This window comes from Salvelinus sp. IW2-2015, linkage group LG15 (genome assembly GCF_002910315.2).
Source record: "Salvelinus sp. IW2-2015 linkage group LG15, ASM291031v2, whole genome shotgun sequence".
NCBI lineage: Eukaryota > Metazoa > Chordata > Actinopteri > Salmoniformes > Salmonidae > Salvelinus > Salvelinus sp. IW2-2015.
The window spans coordinates 34,947,368-34,971,844 of record NC_036855.1 but is presented as its reverse complement, the minus strand read 5'-3'; the positions used below and the strand labels follow the sequence as shown (position 1 = coordinate 34,971,844).

At 42.5% G+C, this 24,477-nt stretch overlaps 1 protein-coding gene across 1 annotated transcript; it reads right to left on the bottom strand.

The window, feature by feature from the left end:
- Positions 1 to 8,587: 8,587 nt before the first annotated feature.
- Positions 8,588 to 14,155, bottom strand: LOC111974726 (RING finger protein 37). Its single transcript, XM_024002690.2, has 7 exons — positions 14,009 to 14,155; positions 12,891 to 12,958; positions 11,905 to 12,006; positions 11,044 to 11,777; positions 10,123 to 10,901; positions 9,772 to 9,963; positions 8,588 to 9,128 (listed from the first exon to the last, which is right to left on the bottom strand). Exons 1-7 carry the CDS (start codon positions 14,109 to 14,111, stop codon positions 8,857 to 8,859), a joined length of 2,250 nt encoding a protein of 749 aa, XP_023858458.1. The 5' UTR covers positions 14,112 to 14,155; the 3' UTR covers positions 8,588 to 8,856.
- Between the last annotated feature and the right edge of the window lie 10,322 nt (positions 14,156 to 24,477).

Genomic DNA, 24,477 nt, shown 5'->3' with positions numbered 1-24,477 from the left:
ACACTAGTTCTTAATGCAATCGCCGTGTTAGAATTCTAAAAATAACTTCATTACGACATGCAGTTTACGTTATKGCGAGAGCGTGCCCAAAATCTGGGCGCAAWCTACTAGTTCACATGTTCGACAGATATATGAAATAGCATCATAAAATGGGTCCTACTTTTGATGATCTTCCATCAGAATGTTGTACAAGGGGTCCTTTGTCCAGAACAATCGTTGTTTGGATTTAGAATGTCCTCTTCTCCAGTCAATTAGCACGGAAAGCTAGCAAAGTGGCGCGAAGCTCTCCTTCCTGAACATACGCAGACAAAGCAACACGCCTAACGTCCCAAAAAAAWTTCAATAATCTAATAAAACTATATTGAAAAAACATACTTTACGATGATATTGTCACATGTATCAAATAAAATCAAAGCCGGAGATATTAGTCGTCTATAACGACAGCTTTACAGAAGGCAATACCAGGTCACTTCTCTCGCGTTCCAGAAAACAGGAAATTGGGGTCACGTCATGCCAAGAGCTTTTATTCGACCTCAGATGATGTTATACACTCCATTTCTTCTCTCACTGCCTGTTGACATCTAGTGGAAGGCGTATGAAGTGCATGTATACTAATAAATATCAAGCACATTTATAGGCAGGCCCTAGAACAGAGCATCGATTTCAGATTTTCCACTTCMTGTMAGGAAGTTTGCTGCAAAATKAGTTCTGTTTTACTCACAGATATAATTCAAAYGGTTTTAGAAACTAGAGAGTGTTTTCTATCCAATAGTAATAATAATATGCATATTGTACGAGCAAGAATAGAGTACGAGGCCGTTTAAATTGGGCACGATTTTCCCCCAAAGTGTAAATAGCGCCCTCTATCCTCAACAGGTTATGAGTTATTGTTATTAAATGTTATATTCCAATATTATATAATGTTATTAGTTACAGTGCCTTCGGAAAGTATTCAATCCCCTTGACTTTTTCCACATTTTGTTAGCATGGTGGTGGCAGCATTATGCTGTGGGGATGTTTTTCAGTGGCAGGGACTGGGAGACTAGTCAGGGTTGAGGGAAAGATGAACGGCCCAGCCAAAGTGGCCCAGCCAGCCAGAGCTCGGTCTTGAACCCGATCAAACATCTCTGGAGAGACCTGAAAATAGCTGTGCAGCAACGCTCCCAATCCAACTTGACAGAGCTTGAGAGGATCTGTATAGAAGAATGGGAAAAACTCAAGTCATTTTTCCAACAATTGTTTACAGACAGATTATTTCACTTATAATTCACTGTATCTCAATTCCAGTGAGTCAGAAGTTTACATACACTAAGTTGACTGTGCCTTTAAACAGCTTGGAAAATTACAGAAAATTATGTCATGGCTTTAGAAGCTTCTGATAGGCTAACTGACATCATTTGAGTCAATTGGAGGTGTACCTGTGGATGTATTTCAAGGTCTACCTTCAAACTCAGTGCCTCTTTGCTTGACATCAGGGGAAAATCAAAAGAAATCAGACCTCAGAAAAAAATTGTAGACCTCCACAAGTCTGGTTCATCCTTGGGAGCAATTTCCAAACGCCTGAAGGTACCACGTCATCTGTACAAACAATAGTACGCAAGTATAAACACCATGGGACCACGCAGCCGTCATACCGCTCAGGAAGGAGACGAGTTCTGTCTCCTAGAATGGAACGTACTTTGGTGCGAAAAGTGCAAATCAATCACAGAACAACAGCAAATGACCTTGTGAAGATGCTGGAGGAAACAGGTACAGAAGTATCTATATCCACAGTAAAACGAGTCCTATATCGACATAACCTGAAAGGCCGGTCAGCAAGGAAGAAGCCACTGCTCCAAAACCGCCCCAAAAAAGCCAGACTATGGTTTGCAACTGCACATGGGGACAAAGATCGTACTTTTTGGAGAAATGTCCTCTGGTCTGATGAAACAAAAATACAACTGTTTGGCCATAATGACCATCGTTATGTTTGGAGGAAAAAGGGGGAGGCTTGCAAGCTGACGAACACCATCCCAACTGTGAAGCACTGGGGTGGCAGCATCATGTTGTGGGGGTGCTTTGCTGCAGGAGAGACTGGTGCACTTCACAAAATAGATGGCCTCATGAGGGAGGAAAATTATGTGGATATATTGAGGATATATTGAAGCAACATCTCAAGACATCAGTTGGGAAGTTAAAGCTTGGTCGCAAATGGGTGTTCCAAATGGACAATGACCCCAAGCATACTTCCAAAGTTGTGGCAAAATGTCTTAAGGACAACAAAGTCAAGGTATTGGAGTGGGCATCACAAAGCCCTGACCTAAATCCTATAGAACACTTGTGGGCAGAACTGAAAAAGTGTGTGCGAGCAAGGAGCCCTACAAACCTGACTCAGTTACACCAGCTCTGTCAGGAGGAATGGGCCAAAATTCACCCAACTTATTGTGGGAAGCTTGTGGATGGCTACCCGAAACGTTTGACCCATGTTAAACAATTTAAAGGCAATGCTACCAAATACTAAATAAGTGTATGCAAACTTCTGACCCACTGGGAATGTGATGAAAGAAATAAAAGCTGAAATAAATCATTCTCTCTACTATTATTCTGACATTTCACATTCTTAAAATAAAGTGGTGATCTTAACTGACCTACGACAGGGAATTTTTACTAGGATTAAATGTCAGGAATTGTGAAAAACTGAGTTTAAATGTATTTGGCTAAGGTGTATGTAAACTTCCGACTTCAACTGTAGGTGTGCCAAGCTTGTAGCATCATACCCAAGAAGTCTCATGACTGTAATCGCTTCCAAAGGTGCTTCAACAAAGTACTGAGTAAAGGGTGTGAATACTTATGTAAATTATGATATTTCATATTACATTTCTTTTATAAATTGGCAAAAATGTAAAAAATTCTGGTTTTGCTTTGTCATAATGGGATATTGTGTGCAGATTGATTAGGGGAAAAAACGATTTAATCATTTTTAGAATAAGGCTGTAACGTCAATGTCAAGTGGTCTGAATACTTTCCCAAGGAACTGTATAATTCATTCCAATATTACATTTAATCTTTTTTTACATTAATTAAAAACAACTATTGAAAACCTTTTGCTCCTGAATGTAATTTTAAAGATGGCTGGGATTTAAAATCTTGCATTATTCAAATAATATTTAGTGCAATTGTACATAATGGACTGTATGGAAAAGGAAGAAAGGAGAAAGAACAAATAAAATGAATGTGCAGGTGAGTTAAAAAGAGGAACTTTACATAAAATCTCCTTATACTGCGGATTTTAATGGTGACATGTGCAACACCATTTCCCCCCCATATTTTATAAAAATAATTCAAATTAGACAACTAGACTTAGCTTCTAAGTATTACATACTAAAGAATTTAAACCCCACCCATAAAATGGATTTTAACACACTTGTGTGAAACCCTATGCCATAATCTTCTACAGGGGTTACTGGCAACCCGGTACTGGCTAAGTTACCCCCGGTTCTTTTAAAAAACACCCCATTTCTAAAAACAACAACAAAGTGTAAACTGTAGCTATTTATCATTTACATTTACATTTAAGTCATTTAGCAATTTATTTCTCTTTATTGTTAATTTGCCTAAGCATGACCTTCATCCACATACCATTTTTTCCCCAAGCGTTGCTGTTTTGTGTTTGCAATTAGACATCGATCTTAGGGGGGGCTAGTTACCCCCTAGTACCCTACAAATTAACATTAGCCTAAGCCATACCACATTCTATTTTGCTTCTCAATTCAGTTAGACTTTTTGTCTTTGTCCTTCCCGTGTGGCATAACCTAGCCACCATGATGTCCTTTCAATTGAGTTTTTCCTATTCCTTTTCTGTTTTGCCTCTGATTTTAGGATGGTGTTGTTGCATGTTCTTTGAGAGTTGTAGGTTGCCCACATTTAGAAGGAAGGAGAAAGGTAAAGACCACTCAGGATTAGATCCACCCGTTGTATAAAACAGAAATAAACAATTTGTTCAATAATGTTAGGCAGACAGACAGTGCCCTGTTTGGAAACAACACGTATCCCCGGAACTTCATGTAGCCTATAGGCCACCTGTAGCTCCACATTGCTGTAATAATTGTTAGCTAAGATACAGTAAAGTTACACTAGCTAAATCATTTTTGGGGTTAACATAGAATTGTCTGGTGATGTCATTGAGATCAATAGATAAAATGAAATTGTCCTCGATTTTCAGATGAGTTTCAAAGGAAGAAAACAACATTTTCATGCATTTTGGTGTAGAATGTCCCACCACAAGTGACCTTCTCACAGTCGTTAACCCCAAAAATGCCCCGCTACCTCTGCCACTGCTGCTGAAGAACATCCTAGGGGAAACACTGTACCTATCCAATCCTTTTTAGATTGGCATAAGTCAAAGCCATGCACAAGGGCCTGGGGGTTAGGGGCTAGGGGCTAGAGGTTGTTTCAATGTTTCTGGACAGAGCCAAAGATAACCAGTTCGGATAGCTAGATAGCAGAACATTCAGTGCAGGGGTGGGATGTATAGGCACTGCCTGGCCAAGGTAGTCTATACAACTGGCACATAATGGCCTTGACTGTATGACCCTACGAATAGAAGGATGGAGGTGGTCACTTGTTTTCAGGACACCACAGAGCTTGGAGAGGGTTGAAGTTAATAGAAAGAGAGAACAAGGGAATGAGAGGGAAAGGGAGAGGGAAGAGAAAGAGACGTCACACAGTGTCTGTCTTTGCATCCAAAATTCTAAATTATCTGAGCAACAAAAGAGAGCTTTGAACCTGGCAGAAGAAAACATCTAGTCTGTATTCAAAACTGCATGTATACTAATCTGGTTTAATTTTTATGAATTATTCATGTACACGTAACTGCCAAAATAATGGAAACACGTGAAAAAATGAGGGATAAAGTTGCCTATATTGAAAGAAGGTGCTTCCACACAGGTGTGGTTCCTGAGTTAATTAAGCAATTAACATCTCATTATGCTTAGGGTCATGTATAAAAAGGCTGGGCAGGCCACTATTGGTCTGTGGTCATTGAATGGTTTGATGAGCATGAAAACGATGTTAACCATGTGACATGGCAGTTTCAGTCACCAGATCTCAACCCAATTGAACACTTCTGGAGCGGCGCCTGAGACAGTGTTTTCCACCACCATCAACAAAACACAAAATTATGGAATTTCTTGTGGAAGAATGGTGTCGCGCCAGGGGAGAACGACTGCATGGAAGTTCAAGGCCGACAGCTGTACTGCAGGCATTATTAGCAGAAAACAGGATCCCCCACTATAGTGAATATAACATTTTAATCTTCCTGGTCAATCTTAGTGTAAAAAAAAAAAAAAATTGAACACAACCATGGTACCAATAATTGCTTCTAATACACCAGATGTAGAATCAGAATCACATTTATTCTCCTTCAAGAGGAAACTCTTGGCACAGCTCATACATGAATTGATAAAACAAATATGAAACGCAGAAGAAACAGACAAAAGGCATAAATCTGAGAAATTACATGGAATTTTTCACTATGGTGATACCCCCCGGGATGAAACTCCTCCCGAAACGCGCAGTGATGCCACTCTGACATTGCTCATCCTAATACTTATATATTCCTTAATTCCATTATTTTACTTTTAACTTGTGAGGGATCAGCCGGATCAAGTGGACCGACCGCGCCGTCTCCTGGAGGTGGGCTGCAGTACAGCCACTACTGATGCGCTCACCTGAGGTTTGTAAACACTTGATGTTGAGGTTTCCTTTATGTTGGAAGTTACCTGTATGTGGTAGCTAGGTGGCATGAAAGCAACCCACTGGGCATACACTGGTTGAATCAACGTTGTTTCCTCGTCATTTGAAGCAATGTGGAATAGACGTTGAATTAACGTCTGTGCCCAGTGGGGGGAAAAAGTATGTTTTTATTTCAACAAAATATCATTGCATAATCATTGTTTAGGTATTTATATGGCATATTTCTAAAGTTTTCCTTAATAAACTACTTTAGTCCAAGAGGTAAAACAGACTTAAACATGATACCACAGCGACTGTGTTCCATGGACAATGTGACAAATAAGTTTCCCTTCGAGATGTGTTTCTATTTATTGATGACTGAAGAAGCAAACCATGTCTGCCAATATAGATTTGCATCTCAAACTGACATTTAAATGATCAGATTAATTATTGTATTCTAGATGAGTGTCTTGATGCATGCTTAGGTTTGTGTTCTCCTTATAAACTGTCATTATGTTGCTGATTAACTTGTAAATAGCAAATGAAATTAAGCAGGCAGATTGTTCAGAAATACAAAAGGGCAAACGATGCTTAGTAGGAGGGTAACTGTGTTCTTGTTATCTTCCCGAGAGTGATAGGGAGTTGAGGCTGGTCCTCTGATAAGTAGAAAATCACTTCAAGATACCTTCGTAAAAACAGGTCTATACATTATAAGTACAGTACCTCATTCTGCTATACTTTCAAGAGTATGTGGTTGAGGTGGTTCAAAGGAATGTTTACATGTGAGAGCATGTTTAAAAAATATATATATATATATTGTAGCCTATCAGCCTCATAACAGCAGTACACATAATTTGTGTACTGTTGAAGATTAGTTTGACTGGCGTCTGTCTGCATAGACCTTAAGATCTCAATGTTTAGTAAATAAACAATCTCCAATTCTGCCCATGTAACCCCAAAATGAGTGTCAGTGAGAGAGAGAGAAAGAACACCAGCATTGCTGTCTACCAAGCCACTCATTACAGAGAACCAGGGACAAGACACTTGTCCAGCTTTACGTTGCCCTTGCAACCTCAACTTCCTAACTCCTATACTTTGTAAGGATTGCAGTGTGGGGATCACAAAATGGTCTCAACGTAAACTTTGATCTGAAGCCATTCTTGTGATTTTGCTATTGTAAATGTTTGTAGGCTTATGTAGCCAAATTGTATCTATGATCGTACGCTATCCATTTATGTTTTTTGTATGCTATTTTAATATATGATAATTAACCAATGATATCAGGCCACAACTGGCTATGATTACAGACACCTGTGTGTGTCTTTTGACACTATACAAATGAGTCATCTCGGAGTGTTTGTCATTATAACCTGATGAAGACAGCTTGTCTTTCAAAACGTTGGGCATAAATATTTTTGCATCAGCTCCGAGAGTGTGCGGTTCTCCTTTATTTTTTAAAGTGTTCTACTCCGCTAGCCAGCACCTCGCCTAAATAGGTGTGCGTTTCTTTCGCCTCAGGATCACAAAATGTCCAGGATCACAAAATGTCCAGTGCTTTCTTCCCAGATTTGTATAACACAATTGGCCCTTGTAGAATAAATAAAGTATACAACTGAATTGGATTGAATAAACAGGTGTAGAGAAGTTCCATGTTGTACTGGCCTCCTTCTGTCAGTTGAGATGGTAGAAAGGAGGAGAGGGAGCAGAGGGATGTTGATCTAGTGCAGGCCTCCAGTGGTCAGTTCAGCACATGGTTCTGCTTTGTTCCCTCACAATGACACGTCAGCCTTGGGACCACTCTGTTCACTGTCACTCTTTCTCTACCTCTCACTCTTCATCGATTGCCTGGAGATTTGAAGTGTTTTAGCCTTCAGCAACCAACTCAAGGGTCCTTACAATGAGACGGATGAGAGGAATAGAGAAGGCAAGGGCCTTTCCCTCAACTGGATTAGCTGAACTCATGCGTCCTCTGCTCCGTCCTCTCTCACATTTGAAAAAGGTAAATCGAGAGAAAGTGGACGAAAATATGAAATGAGACTCTCCTCCACTCGTGCGTCATCAAGCAAATTACTTTTACAGGGTGGATCCCAAAATAACTGTGTAAAATTATAAAAACAAAGTTAGTTGCGCACTACATTTTCTAGATAAAAACATGCTACTTATAATTTTTAACATTTACATGTCCTTCTCTTACAAAACAATAGCTTATTCAAACGGGATGTGGCAGATTTCAAAACTCTTCTACGAAGGACTCGGGTAGGATACACGACTATCCTCGATGAAAGGTGGTTATCGAGGGGGGGGAAGACACTCTCCCATCGTATTGAAATTTTCCTCGACCACTTTTCGGCTTCCGGGTCACGGAGGAGAGGACGGACTTTTGCCCAAATGTGAAAAGGCCGAAGAGAAGAGAATGAGAGGGAGAATAGTATAGATAAATGTATTCACCTATGAAGTTGCTTTAAATTACCTACGTATGAAGTCCCTGTCAATTAAACATTTTTGTCTTTATGTTTGAGACTATTGTGGCAAAATATATTTTGAATCTTGAAAACAGGGGGGTGGGGGCAGGATCAGCAAAGAGGTTTTTCTGTACTGGCCACTCAGATACAGCAACCTTGGACCACTCTGTTCTCTCTCATTCTCCATCTCCCCCAACCTTTCTTTGTGACTCAACACACTTTTCTATTCCTCGCTGATCAATCTATACAACGGCAGCTGACAAAAGGCTGCGGCCCTTGCTGTGACGCTACACTATTGCCTTGTTTAGCAAGACAAGTTAGATAAAGCAGAAACAGAGACACACTCTCCTTAAGTTATGACACTTGGGTGCAAGTACGACCCACATCGCCACAATTAATAAACCAAAAAAACATACATTTAAGCAGTTTAGTCTGTAAACGTTTTAATGACTTCTGTTGGGGAGTGGGGTAGAGGGGCAGCACAAGACAGGTGGATTTGTTTATCAAGGCCCAAGGGATAATAAAGAGTCCCATTGCAATCTGTTTCGTCCAATGTCCACCCCTCACAGTTGCAGTGAAGAGCACAGGCATGTACAGTGAGTGGGAGTCCGGTGGTGGTTAACAACACACATGTTTTCAGTGAGTAGGGTTGTTCAGTGGTTAATGCCACACATTTTTTCATTCAGTGATGCACGCGCGTTATGTTACTGGAAGAGGCAGGGATATTGCAGGTGGGACATAGGATGTGATTGGGCATTGCTGTGGTGACAAGTGGGCGGGACTTCCTGTGTAGGCAGGGGCGGCACAGGAAGTGACCACAGGGCAGGCGGTATGCTGACGGAGAGGTCGAGTAGACGGACAGAGAGCAGGAACACGAACCACACCTGTTCTCACCTGGGAGAGAGAGAAAGGGAAGGGGAGAGAGAAGGGGGGGAAGGAGAGAAATAGGAAAAGCTATAGAGGGTGAAGGAGAGAAAGAGAACATGTATTGAGCAGTACATATAACCTTGAATGAGTATCTGTTCAGTTTTTATTTTCTCTCTCACAGACCACTGTATTCACTCTCCAACAACTGAAACATTATTGAAAAAAGGCTAACAACAAACTACAGGAATTACAGCAATGGAAATAACGCTTTTATGGCAAGTCGCAGAGGATCCAGTATAAAGAAAGACCCATCTTGACCCATCTCTGCACACATACTGTAGGTGAAAATAACAAACTGAAAGACCTTGGTAGTGTAGTAGGCCTGAAAAGCCTGCCGTTGGACTGCCTCTCTATGTTTTAAGTGTCTTTCTCCCTGGTAACTAGGCAACATCCCACTACTTAACCATCTAACTCGTTCAACTAATGACTAGCCAACTCAATACTTTTCCCCGTCATTCATTCGTACTCTCAACCCCGAAGTTGATGGAAAACCTTATAAAAGCATTACAGCCATTCTATTTTAATTGAAGTAATCACTTTTCTGAACGGGATTGGAGAAGAGAAAAAACAGGATTCCACTGAATTGTTTTTCCTTGTCAGATCAGTGATTACTCAGAGGAAAAGATACATCTTAGCCATATTCATACCAGCCACTAGCCGCTGCTCCTACCTGTTGGGGTGTCAGCGGGTGTGTCTGTGTGTTTGTGTTGGACCTGGGGGGTTTGGGAGGTGTAGGAGGTAAAGGAGGGTCGGCCCTGCAGGGCTGAGAGAAGGGCCTGGTCTAGACTGGCAGACAAACGCTGCTCATGGTCTAGACTGGCAGACGAGCAATGCTCATGGGAGCTACCGCTGGGAACGGTGGCTGGAACAAAAGGAATAACACAGCAACACTCATGAGTGACACATTCAAATATTTGATAGAACCAACCTTCAATAAAGGCCTTTGAACTAGCAAGAGAATGAATGCCTTGATGTTTTGCTCTCACGCTTTTTGAATTGTCTACACCAGTTTACCACTTACCTGTGGAGATAGTGGAGTTTGTGTCTGTTCTTAGTCTTTTCGAGTCAGGAAGTAGCTCCTTGGCGTGACCAGCACTAGCAGAGGCTGCTTTGGCCGCGGGGGGCTCACCCTTTCCCTTAGAGCGGATCAGAGTGGCCCAAACCTCCAGCTCTCTCTTCCTCCTACTCCCCAAATCTGGCCCTCCATCCTGGGGACTCACTCTATCCACTACCCCTTCTTTACAACCAACTTTACCAGCACACCGGTCCTTCCCATTCCCATTCTTCACCCTGTTGTTAAAAGCTCCGGTTCCCCTGTGCTGTGTAGAGTGGCTCCTCTCAGTATTTACACTTTCTGCACGTTTTTGGGTAGTCTGTGTGAGAGTCCCACTGTTCCTGCTAAGTGCACCCTGGTGGTTGGCTGACTCTATAGCAGCAGCAGCAGTAGTGACAGCAGAGTCCCCACTGTCCCCAGTCCTCTGTGGGGGTATGAGCCTGGAGGTGTGCGGACTCTCCCCCTGGACCTGCCTCCCCACCATCCCCTCCCTGACCTCTAACCCTGTCTGAAGCAGGAAGCGGTCGATGCGGCTCTTCAGGTGGGGGTTGGGGAGGGCCTGTGCCTCAGGGATGAAGGGTACACCGGTGAAGGGGTCGTTGGGGACACGACCCCAGGTAGCCTCCCTCCTCTGGTACTCTTCCAGAGTGGAGCTGTCCACAGACACTCCGCTGGGCAGCAGCATAGGGAGCAGCATCACTTCCTGGGTCAGGGGGTCCAGGAAATCCTCAGGGACCTGCAGGAGGCTGGGAGGGGGGTTGGACCGAGAAAAATACAGAACATTATTATCGTACCAGAGATCGTGCCTTTGAATTGAGGACCAGAATTACAATTCACCTTGCATCATATATTGTGTTGAAAACAGTCAGCATTTAATACACACTTTACCTAGTTGCTGTTGTCGTCTGTGACAGTGGCTGTGGTTGAACGACAGGTGAAGGCTGCGCTGATGCCAAGTGGCTAAGCTGTGGCGCTGGTCTCAGGGTAGCATTCTCATGTGCTATTCTCACCCTCTCCGCCTCCTCTGGAGGACAGCAGCGAGAAGGTAGCCCCCACACTGCCAGTGCCTTGAGCCCCATCGCGGAGGCACCCGCACCGTACGGCACTGACACACGGAGCTGCTTCACAGAGCCTAGTGAGAGCGGCCCCCTGCTCCACAGCTCCTCTTGTCTACACCCCTCTCGGGGGGGCGGTGGCAGGGAGGGGAAGGGAGGGCGCGGGCGGAAACAGGGATGGGAGAAACTGACATGGGTCTCTTCTCTTAGTTCACAGCGTCCCACTAGACGGAAATCCCCCTGGCTGGTGTCTATGTGACTCTGAGTTTGGCCACGTTGGGCCCATTGCTGGCTCTTCTCCTGGCCTTGTTGGCTCCATTGTTGGGCCTGGAGGCTCCATTGGTGGCCTTTGAATTGGGCCTTGGCTTGGTCCCATTGCTGGCCCTTCTCTTGGCCTTGTTGGACCTGACTTTGGCCCTGCTCTAGGCTGTGGTTGTGAGGGAGTGGGGGATCAGAGCTGGTGCTGATCTCCAGCCTCTTGCAGGCCTGTCCACGGTCCATCCCCCAGGGCCACAGCTCCACATCCACCCGACACACTTCCACCTGGAAACCAAACTGCAGTGTCACCTAGGGTCAGATAAAGGGAAGATTAGACAGACACACACCCAAAATGACCACTTCTCTAGAACGAGATGAAGAATAGAACAGTGATGTCATAAGATTAATCTCTAAATATTCTAGAGCGTCAGCTCACCTGAACGGGTGGCCGAAGGAAGTACTCCAGCTTAAAACCCCGCCTCCGGACTGCTGGGTCAGCCGATAGGAGGTTGGTGACGTCATACCCATCTGCACACAGCTAGATGAGGGAGAGCGGGAAAAGAAGAGAGGAGAGAGAGGGGTGAAGAGTAGGGAAGGGGAGAGGGATGGAAAGGAGGAGGAGAGAGAGAGGTAGGGTCAAAGAGAGAAGTTATGAGGGGTAAAGTGAGGTAAGGGAAAGAGGAGACAGGAAGGGCAAAAAGGAGAGGTGGAGAATGAAAGGAGAGAGGGAGAGGTAAAAGAGGAGAGTGAAAAGGATGAAGAGTCACTCCCAGAACAATAATAAGGACTAGCCAATAGAGTTTCATTCAGCCTATAATACAAAGCGAGGAACAGAGCAAGGTCAGCTGTGATTCAACCTCCCACACTTGCCCCTCTCCTTCCAACCTCTTCCTCTCATTCTAGCGCACATCTCTCACCCTAGCTCTTTTTCCTCCTCTCCATAAAACCCAGAAGACAGAACATGACCACAGATGTATTAAAGAAGGACAAGAGGGTGAGACGAGACAAAAATAAAAAGTGGCTTTGTCAGCTGGATGCCAGGTTCGCACTCAAGAGGAAAGCGGGTATCTGAACTTTTCCAATAAGAATGCTCATTTTAGATGTTTTACTTAGAAGCATCCCCCCCATTTGCATTGACTGGCTGAGCATACCCATAGCATAACCATAGGGCGGCGCACAATTGGCCCAGCATCGTTAGGGTTTGGCCGGGGTAGGCCGTCATTGTAAATAAGAATTTGTTCTTAACTGACATGCCTAGTTAAAGGTTAAATTATATTTAGATTTTTTTTTTTTTAAAGCATACAACCTTTGTTCAGATTGTTAGCCGACACATTGAACCAATGCTAGAAAACGACCCATGGAAGGGGGGATAATGTCAGCTCCGGTCCATACAATCCTAACGCAATGTAAAATGTTTTGTACCTTGTCACACTGGATGGTGGTCTTGAAATGTGGCAGGCAGAGATTCACCACCATGGTCTTCACACTTGCTGAAAAAAATAAAAATAAACTAAAATCAATGTTAACTTCTACACTTTTCATTGCTCTCCTCATTAGGGTTACCAACTTACTCGGTGGAATTATGAAAATCCTTCAGACAACAGTCTAAACCAGGCGTAGCAAAACAAGTGTCAACCCTACTGATCACATAGGGCAGCACGTCTGTGGGTGTATGACAGAGATGCTGAATAATTCCATTCAATTGCCTAGATCTTTATTGTCCCTTAAAAGGTCAATTCTTGTTCAGTGTAAAAAAAGACATACATCTACATATAGCAAATATTTCTTACAGTGACAAGGGGAAGAGTAAGGCCAGTGTGTTGTGAATCATAAACACACAATGAAGTTCTATACAGGCAGTAATAGCTACAGACTTAACGAAATTGTTTCTCTTTAGAATTGCAATAACCCTTGACCTCTCTCCACTGTGAGCGGTCAGATGACCTTGTCCTAGAAAGGGACACTTATTTAGTTTCACGTTAATTTACAACGATTGCCTACTTGATTCAAAGAAACAATATATTGGGAAGCAATATATAACTCATAGCACTACATCCAATAAATCGTAAGGAGGATGACACACTACATTACAATTGAACACAAAGAAAAAGGACATGGCAGTAAAGAAAAAAAATACGACTATGCCATTCAGTAGTCTATCTGGAGTTATACAGTCATGTTCAGTTAGCCTAGCTATTCCTCCACAACACAACAAGTTAGCTAGCTAGATAACGCTAGAGGCATATGCTAACTACATAATAGCATTTGAACACATTATAGCCTATTCTACAAACAAACGGTCGACTAATGACAGTATTCTGTCATTTATGTTGGCCCTTTCATCTCTAAAGATAACCAACTAGCTAGGTAGTACTTCTTTGGTTGTTTCCTAGCCAGAGACCCGACGATGTGGTCTCTCTGGCTAACGTTAGTTGCTTAATTGCTAGCGAACGTTCGCTAGCTAGCTAGGTTTTGTTTACAGAAACCGGTCTAACGTTAACTTCTTGCAAAAAGTTGGCTAGCAAGCTATCTGAGTTTACCGTGCTTCCTGCTAATGTTCTTGTAGAAGAGCTCACACGAACTGTCTGAAATATATGAAGATACAATCACTTGAGCTTTTCTCTGGAGGGACCACTTTTGCATGCATTTAACCAAAACACTGACTACTAGCTAGCTAGCTAATGTAAGGAAAGAGAAGAGGGACAAATTTCACAGCGTCAACTGTTTTCACGATTGCTACTACCTTGTGACAGTTCTAATGAATTGGCTCTGAGTATAGCACTATGATGCCAAAAGCAGATAGGCCTACAATGTTAAAGCTGTTCTTACAGCTTCTCTGCTATGAATTAAAGTATTTTTCTTAATTCGAAATGGTTAATTGTTTCGATGTGGCAAGAGAGGTTTACATCAGAATAGCAGCAGTACCTTGACAGATTTATTAGATTATGGCACCTAGGGGAGAGTGGGGTAAGTTGAGCCACCATTGTTTCTAGGAAATCAATCACAAAATTAATGATTTTAATAAATATTTAGGAAAAGGTAATCATTTCATGGAGTCTGTGAAGTAAGAATCCACATGGAAAAAGTGGTAAGCAAATTAGGTAAAAAAACAAACAGTAAGTGTTTCCAAAAAAGTTCAAAGGGTTTGTTATTTGTTAAGCCTGTGTTAAAAGTTGCTTAAAAGTATTAAAGGCAAAAAAGCATTGTGATTGCGTTGAATTGTGTTTGGGAAATGGTTTTAAAAGGTAATGGTAATATTTCATTAAGTAAAAAAATGTGTAGGCAGCTTAATTTACTCTGTCCCATGGCTCAACTTAACCCATACCCGGGGTAAGTTATGCTAAGAAACCACTTTTGTATGGCTGTATGGTCAAAAAGGGTATGAAATTGTTGCCGCCGTAGCATTGAACGCCAGAGAGCATTTGGCCTCCCTTGATAAAAAACAATATAAAATAATAGCCAATCAGCTTTGAGCTAAACTGAGTGAGCTCAACTGGGAAGCCAGTTTGGATTTGGCTTCACACCAATCACATCAAAAGCAAAACGACAAAAAAAACTTGAATTGTTGCATCTTGTTGTGTCGTTGTCCTCTGGTGGCTAGCTAGCTAAAATGGGCCCTTTCCTAAATTAGCCATGGATGGAAATAGGGATTTGGACTAGATGTAGTAGGCTAATGTTAACCAGCTGGCTTATCGTCACCCATGAAAGGAAGTTAGGCTAGTGAGCAAGCATTTTAACCAGGTAGCCTAGGACAACAAAAACTTAAAGCATGCATTATATGACAGTCATAGACCGTTTCGTCAACATGAAAGAGTGGAGGATGGCATTGGCATTTCTCTACAAGTAGGGTGAGTCCCAAAAAAATGATACTTGCACACACACACACACACACACACACACACACACACACACACACACACACACACACACACACACACACACACACACACACACACACACACACACACACACACACACACACACACACACACACACACACACAGAGAGAGAGAGAGAAATCAGAACCATGGACAGCCACATCATATTTAGGTTTGGTTGATTGGACCAAAATAGTTTTTGGTATCTTTTAGTTGGCACTGTATTAGACTAAGCAAAGGGGATTGGATGATATTGAAATGGTGCTGGAATAGTGGAGGCAGCTCCTGTTTTCTTTGCGACTTGCGGTAACTCTCCGTGGTTCTAAATCAACAGTTGTTTAGTACTCCGAAATGTCTGAAACATTAACTTGCTTGACCATGCTGTAGGTCATGTAACTGTGTGTTACATGCAATATGGTTTGTGGACTTCACCGGACAGATGTTGCTTTCAGGTTTTGTGATGAAACAAAGGTGTGGTTGAATTTATTCTGCCACTGTGTCTCTCATTTTGTCTCGGCCTTTGGCCTATATATCATGTGTGCAAGGCATATAACTAACAGGTTATAGAGCAAACAACGCAATTATCACACCACATAGGTTGTAATATGGCTTTTTAGGGTGGGGGGAGCTTAGCTTCCCTGGTGATTTTACCCACGCACAGCTACTGCCCTTGACCGTGTCTCCCGACCCATCCTGTCTCAGCCTCCAGTATATGCTGCAGTAGTTTATGTGTCGGGGGGCTAGGGTCAGTCTGTTATATCTGGAGTATTTCTCCTGTCTTATCCGGTGGTCCAGTGTGAATTTAAGTATTCTCTCTCTCTTTTTCTCTCTCTCTCTCTCTCGGAGGACCTGAGCCCTAGGACCATGCCTCAGGACTACCTGGGCCCTGATGACTCCTTGCTGTCCCCAGTCCACCTGGCCGTGCTGCTGCTCAGTTTCAACTGTGTCTGCCTGCGGCTATGTGGACCCTGACCTGTTCACCGGACGTGCTACCTGTCCCAGACCTGCTGTTTTCAACTCTCTAGAGACAGCAGGAGCGGTAGAGATACTCTGAATGATCGGCTATGAAAAAGCCAACTGACATTTACTCCTGAGGTGCTGACCTGTTGCACCCTCGACAACCACTGTGATTATTATTTATTGACCCTGCTGGGCATCTATGAACATTTAACATCTTGGCTATGTTCTGTTATAATCTCCACTCGCACAGCCAGAAGAGAGGACTGGCCACCCCTCATAGCCTGGTTCCCTTCTAGGTTTCTTCCTAGGTTCTGGCCTTTCTAGGGAGTTTTTCCTAGCCACCGTGCTTCTACACCTGCATTGCTTGCTGTTTGGGGTTTATAAATACATTTGATTGAATGATTGACCGAGTTATGCTGAATGTAAAAAAATGGCTCAATTTACCCCACTCTCCCCTACTTAAAATAAATGCAGGCATGACTGTAAGTTGCTTTGGGTCCCATGTGGCGCAGTTGGTAGAGCATGGCACTTGCAAGGCCAGGGTTGTGCTTGATTCCAAAGGGGGACCAGTACGGAAAATATATGCACTCACTGCTGTAAGTCGTTCTGGATAAGAGCGTCTGCTAAGTGACTAAAATGTAAAAAAGCCTCTTCTAAATGGCATATATTATAAAGGTGAATGCTGGTTTTCCTGCCAGAAAACTGCTGATATTGACATGGCCTTGACTGGTAAGCTTAAATTCTTATATTTTTTGTAAACTGAAATAAAATTATTAACGAAACTATACTGAAACTATTATCTTTGACTTCAAAAATAAAATCATCATGAATTATGTTCAGTTTTAGTTTTTTGTCACTAGCTATCACTAGCTAACAGCGGGGAAAAACTCTAGCTAACTCGATTTTTCTTACTGTCAGGTCAGAACACAAGTCTGTAGTGTAAGCCTGTATGTTATATGTATGTACAGCGGGAAGAAAAAGTATGTGAACCCTTTAGAATTACCTGGATTTCTGCATAAATTGGTCATAAAATGTTATCTGGTCTTCATCTAAGTCACAACAATAGACAAACACAGTCTGCTTAAACTAATAACATACAAACAATTAAAAAATGTCATGTCTTCATTGAACACACGTTGTAAACATTCATAGCGCAGGTTGGAAAAAGTATGTGAACCCTTGGATTTAATTACAGGTTGACCCTCCTTTGGCAGCAACAACCTTAACCAAATGTTTTCTGTAGTTGCGGATCAGACCTGCACAACGTTCAGGAGGAATTTTGGACTATTCCTCTTTACAAAACTGTTTCAGTTCCACAATACTCTTGGGATGTCCGGTGTGAACTGCTCTCTGGAGGTCAAGCTACAGCATCTCAATCGGGTTGAGGTCAAGACTGACTGGGCCACTCCAGAAGATGTATTTTCTTCTGTTCAAGCCATTCTGTTGTTGAATTACTTCTGTCTTTGGGTCGTTGTCCAGTTGCATCACCTAACTTCGGTTGAGCTTCAATTGGCAGACAGGTAGCCTTACATTCTCCTGAAAAATGTCTTGATAAACTTGGGAATTCATTTTCCCGTCGATGATAGCAAGCTGTCCAGGCCCTGAGGCAGCCCCAAACCATGATGCTCCCTCCACCATACTTTACAGTTGGGATGAGGTTTTGATGTTGGTGTGCTGTGCCTTTTTTTCTCTCCACACATAGTGTTGTGTGTTACTTCCAAACAACTCAACTTTAGTTTAATCTGTCCACAGAATATTTTGCCAGTAGCGCTGTGGAACATCCATGTGCTCTTTTGCAAACTTCAGATGTGCAGCAATGTTTTTTTTTGGACAGCAGAGGCTTCTTCCATGGTGTCCTCCCAAGAACACCATTCTTGATTAGTGTTTTACGTGTTGTATACTCGTCAACAGAGATGTTAGCATCTTCCAGAGATTTCTGTAAGTCTTTAGCTGACACTCTAGGATTCTTCTTAACCTCATTGAGCATTCTGCGCTGTGCTCTTGCAGTCATCTTTGCAGGACGGCCACTCCTAGGGAGAGTAGCAACAGTGCTGAAATTTCTCCATTTATAGACAATTTGTCTTGCCGTGGACTGACTTTTAGAGTGACACAATAATGTGTGTTATTAGTTTAAGCACATTGTTTGTCTATTGTTGTGACTTAGATGAAGATCAAATTTTTGGTCAAATTTATGCAGAAATCCATTTAATTACAAAGGGTTCACATACTTTTTCTTGCCACTGTATGTACAGTATGTATGTACTGTATGTATGTATCAGTGGAGGCTGGTGGGAGTAGCTATAGGAGGACAGGCTTATTGTAATGGCTGGACTGGAATAATTGGAACGGAGTCAAACATACAGAAACCACATTTGACTCCGTTCCATTTATTCCAGTCCAGCCATTACAATAAGCCTGTCCTCCTATAGCTCCCACCACCAGCCTCCATTGGTATGTATGTAAAGTTGAAGTCGGAAGTTTACATACACCTTAGCCAAATACATTTAAACTCAGTTTTTCACAATTCCTGACATTTAATCCTAGTAAAAGTTCCCTGTCGTAGGTCAGTTAGGATCACCACTATATTTTAAGAATGTGAAATGTCAGAATAATAGTAGAGAGAATGATTTATTTCTTTCATCACATTCCCAATGGATCAGAAGTTTACATACACTCAATTAGTATTTGGTAGCATTGCCTTTAAATTGTTTAACTTGGGTCAAACGTTTCTGGTAGCCTTCCACAAGCTTCCCTGTCACGATCGTCTTGCTGTGAGAGATTGGACCAAGGCGCAGCGTGTGCAAAATACATCTTCTTTTATTGAAGAAGAGAGAAAACAAACAAGAAACGAACAACTATACATGAACTAACAAAATAACAAAACTGACGACCGTGAAGCTATACAAACATAAGTGCTGACACTAAACACTTAGACATAGACAATTACCCACAAACCAAGCTAAAGCCTATGGCTGCCCCTTAATATGGCTCCCAATCAGAGACAACAATAACCAGCTGTTCTCTAATTGAGACCAATTCAGGCAACCATTAGACTTTCCTAGACACCTACACTGAACACTAAACCATTCTACTCTACTTAACCCCCTAACCATACAACACCCTAGACAATACAAAAACACATACTACACCATGTCACACCCTGACCTAACTAAAATAATAATGAAAACAAAGATAACTAAGGCCAGGTGTGACATTCCACCAATAAAGTTGGGTGAATTTTGGGCCATTCCCCTGACAGAGCTGGTGTAACTGAGTCAGGTTGTAGGCTCCTTGTCGCCACACACTTTTTCAGTGTCGCTCACAAGTGTTCTATAGGATTTAGGTCGGGGCTTGTGATGGCCTCTCCAATACCTTGACTTTGTTGTCCTTAAGCCATTTTGCCACAACTTTGGAAGTATGCTTGGGGTCACTTTGGAAGACCCATTTGCGACCAAGCTTTAACTTCCTGACTGATGTCTTGAGATGTTGCTTCAATATATCCACATAATTTTCCTCCCTCATGAGGCCATCTATTTTGTGAAGTGCACCAGTCTCTCCTGCAGCAAAGCACCCCCACAACATGATGCTGCCACCCCAGTGCTTCACGGTTGGGATGGTGTTTGTCAGCTTGCAAGCCTCCCACTTTTTCCTCCAAACATAACGATGGTCATTATGGCCAAACAGTTCTATTTTTGTTTCATCAGACCAGAGCACAATTCTCCAAAAAGTACGATCTTTGTCCCCATGTGCAGTTGCAAACCATAGTCTGGCTTTTCTATGGCGGTTTTGGAGCAGTGGCTTCTTCCTTGCTGAGCGGCCTTTCAGGTTATGTCGATATAGGACTCGTTTTACTGTGGATATAGGTACCTGTTTCCTCAAGCATCTTCACAAGGTCCTTTGCTGTTGTTCTGGGATAGATTTGCACTTTTTGCACCAAAGTATGTTCATCTCTAGGAGACAGAACTCCTCTCCTTCCTGAGCGGTATGACGGCTGCGTGGTCCCATGGTGTTTATACTTGCGTACTATTGTTTGTACAGATGAATGTGGTACCTTCAGGTGTTTGGAAATTGCTCCCAAGGATGAAGCAGATTTGTGGAGGTCTTGGTTGATTTCTTTTGATTTTCCCATGATGTCAAGCAAAGAGGCACTGAGTTTGAAGGTAGGCCTTGAAATACATCCCCAGGACTCAAATGATGTCAATTAGCCTATCAGAAGCTTCTAAAGCCATGACATCATTTTCTGGAATTTTCCAAGCTGTTTAAAGGCACAGTCAACTTAGTGTATGGTAACTTCTGACCCACTGGAATTGTGATACAGTGAATTATAAGTGAAATAATCTGTCTGTAAACAATTGTTGTACTTGCCAAAACTATAGTTTGTTAATTAACAAGAAATTTGTGGAGTGGTTGAAAAACTAGTTAATGACTCCAACCTAAGTGTATGTAAATTTCCGACTTCAACTGTATGTACTGTATATATGTATTCATGTATCACAGGAGGTTGGTGGCACCTTCATTGGGGAGGACCGGCTCGTGGTAATGGCTGGAGCAGAATAGTTGGAATGGTATCAAATACATCAAACACATGGTTTTATTATGAGTCGTCCTCCCCTAAGCAGCCTCCACTCTTATGTATATATATTGTTTTTAAAGCATTGGATTGGTGAGATTGACTTTATAATTTAAACCTAACCTAAAGTAACCTATGACCTGACCCCCCACCTGTCCCCCGGCCCCCAGTGGCAAGAAGAGGCATCCCAAAAATCACACATAACTACAGTATATAACACAAATGGCCCCTCCTATGCTCCGACACATGCTTTCTGTCCCTAACACTAAAACCAAAAATATTATAACAACTAAAGATGTATTTGTATAGAACTAAAACTAAATAAAAACCAGCAAATCAGGTCTAAAAACTGAAACTAAACTGAATTTTAAATAAAAAAACAAATAGAAATAATAACAAATATAAAACCACAAAACTACACTGAGTATACAAAAGACTAGGAACACTTGCTCTTTCCATGACAGACTGACCAGGTGAATCCAGGTGAATATGATCCCTTATTGATGTCACTTGTTAAATTCGCTTCAATCAGTGTAGATGAAGGGGAGGACACAGGTTAGAGAAGGATTGTTAAGCCATGAGACATGGATTGTGTATGTATGCCATTCAGAGGGTGAATGGGCAAGACACAAGATTTATGTGCCTTTGAACGGGGTATGGTAGTATTTATTGAACCTTTATTTAACTAGGCAAGTCAGTTAAGAACAAATTCTTATTTACAATGACGGCCTACCAAAAGGCAAAAGGCCTCCTTCGGGGACGGGGGCCTGGGCTTAAAATAAATAAATAAATACAATGTAAAAATAGGACAAAACACACATCACAACATTAGAGACAACACAACACTACATAAAGAGAGACCTGAGACAACAACATTGTCACGTTCCTGACCTGTTTTCTGTTGTTTTTGTATGTGTTTAGTCGGTCAGGGCGTGAGTTGGGGTGGGCATTCTATGTTATGTGTATCTATGTTGGTTAATGGGTTACCTGATATGGTTCTCAATTAGAGGCAGGTGTAATTCATTTCCTCTGATTGAGAACCATATTAAGGTAGGATGTTCTCACTGTTTGTTKGTGGGTGATTGTCTTCCGTGTCTGTGTTTGTCGCGCCACACGGGACTGTTTCGGTTTGTGTAGTCTATTCCTGTTCTGCGTGTTTATGTAAGTTTTTTCAGTTCAGGTCTGTCTACGTCGTTTTGTTATTTTGTTTATTATCAAGTGTAGTTAGTTTTCGTCTTGTTTAATAAATTCATCATGTCTTCATTACCCGTTGCGTCTTGGTCCAATCTCTCTCCTCAAGACGATCGTTACACATAGCAAGGCAGCAACACATGACAACAGCATGGTAGCAACACAACATGACAACAACATGGTAGCAACACAACATGGTAGCAGCACAAATCATGGTACAAACATTATTGGGCACAGTCAACAGCACAAAGGTCAAGAAGGTAGAGACCACAATACATCACACAAAGCAGCCACAACTGTCAGTAAGTGTCCACGATTGAGTCTTTGAATGGAGAGATTGAAATAAAACTGTCCAGTTTGAGTGTTTGTTGCAGCTCGTTCCAGTCGCTAGCTGCAGCGAACTGAAAAGAGGAGTGACCCAGGGATATGTGTGCTTTGGGGACCTTTAACATATAATGTGACTGGCAGAACAGGTGTTGTATGTGGAGGTTGTGGGCTGCAGTAGATATCTCAGATAGGGGGGAGAGAGGCCGAAGAGGGTTTTATAAATAAGCATCAACCAGTGGGTCTTGCGACGGGTATACAGAGATGACCAGATTACAGAGGAGTATAGAGTGCAGTGATGTGTCCTATAAGGAGCATTGGTGGCAAATCTGATGGCCGAATGGTAAAGAACATTAGCCGCTCGAGAGCACCCTTACCAGCCGATCTATAAATTATGTCTCCGTAATCTAGCATGGGTAGGATTGTCATCTGAATCAGGTTTAGTTTGGCAGCTGGGGTGAAAGAGGAGCGATTACAATGGAGGAAACCAAGTATAGATTTAACTTTAGCCTGCATCTTTTATATGTGTTGAGGACAGTGCACCATCTAGCCATACTCCCAAGTACTTGTATGAGGTCACTACCTCAAGCTCTACACCATCAGAGGTAGTAATAACACCTGTGGGAAGAGGGGCATTCTTCTTACCAAACCACATGACCTTTTGTTTTGAAGGTGTTCAGAACAAGGTTAAGGGTAGAGATAGCTTGTTGGACACTAAGAAAGCTTTGTTGAAGAGCATTTAACACAAAATCCGGGGAGGGGGCAGCTGAGTATAAGACTGTATCATCTGCATATAAATGGATGAGAGAGCTTCCTACTGCCTGAGCTATGTTGTTGATGTAAATTGGGAAGAGCGTGGGGCCTAGGGTTGAGCCTTGGGGTACTCCCTTGGTGACAGGCAGTGGCTGAGGCAGCAGATTTTCTGACGTTATACACTGCACTCTTTGAGAGAGGTAGTTAGCAAACCAGGCCAAAGACCCCTCAGAGACACCAATACTCCTTAGCCGGCCCACAAGAATGGAATGGTCTACCGTATCAAAAGCTTTGGCCAAGTCAATAAAAATAGCAGCACAATATTGCTTAGAATCATGGGCAATGGTGACATCATTCAGGACCTTTAAGGTTGCAGTGACACATCCATAACCTGAGCGGAAACCAGATTGCATACCCGAGAGAATACTATAGACATCAAGAAAGCCAGTCAGTTGATTATTGACTGTTTTTCCAACACTTTTGATAAACAGGGCAACACAGAAATAGGCCTATAACAGTTAGGATCAGCTTGATCTCCCCCTTTAAATAAAGAATGAACTGTGGCTTCCTTCCAAGCAATGGGAACCCCCCCAGAAAGGAGAGACATGTTAAAAAGGTTGGAGATAGGCTTGGCGATGATAGGGGCAGCAACCTTGAAGAAGAAAGGGTCTAAACCATCTGAGCCAGATGGTTTTTTGGGGTCAAGTTTAAGGAGCTCCTTTAGCACCTCAGACTCAGTGACTGCAGGGAGAAACCTTGTTGCGGGGCAGGGGGAAATGATGGAATAGCATCGGGGATAGTCGCATTAGAAGGGGTGGGAGATGAGGAAATGTTGGACGGGCAAGGAGGAATGGCTGAGTCAAATAGGAATCCTGACTTAATGAAATGGTGATTAAAGAGCTCAGCCATGTTCTTCTTGTCAGTAATAACCACATCATCAACATTAAGGGACATGGGCAGCTGTGAGGAGGAGGGTTTATTCTCCAGGTCTTTAACCGTTTTCCAGAACTTCTTGGGGTTAGACCCACAGAGAGAGAACTGCTCCTTAAAGTAACTAACTTTGGCCTTCCGGATAGCCTGAGTGCACTTATTTCTCATTTGCCTGAACGATAGCAAGTCAGCTTGAGTATGCGTGTGCCGAGCCTTTCGCCAAATGCAATTCTTGAGGTGGAGTAACTCTGCAAGATCACGGTCGAACCAGGGGTTGAACCTGCTTTTAATTCTCATTTTCTTAATGGGGGCGTGTTTGTTAACGATACCACTGAAAATATAAAAAAGAAGGTTCAAGTGTCTTCGACAGAGGGGATCAAGCTGATTCTATACCATTACACAG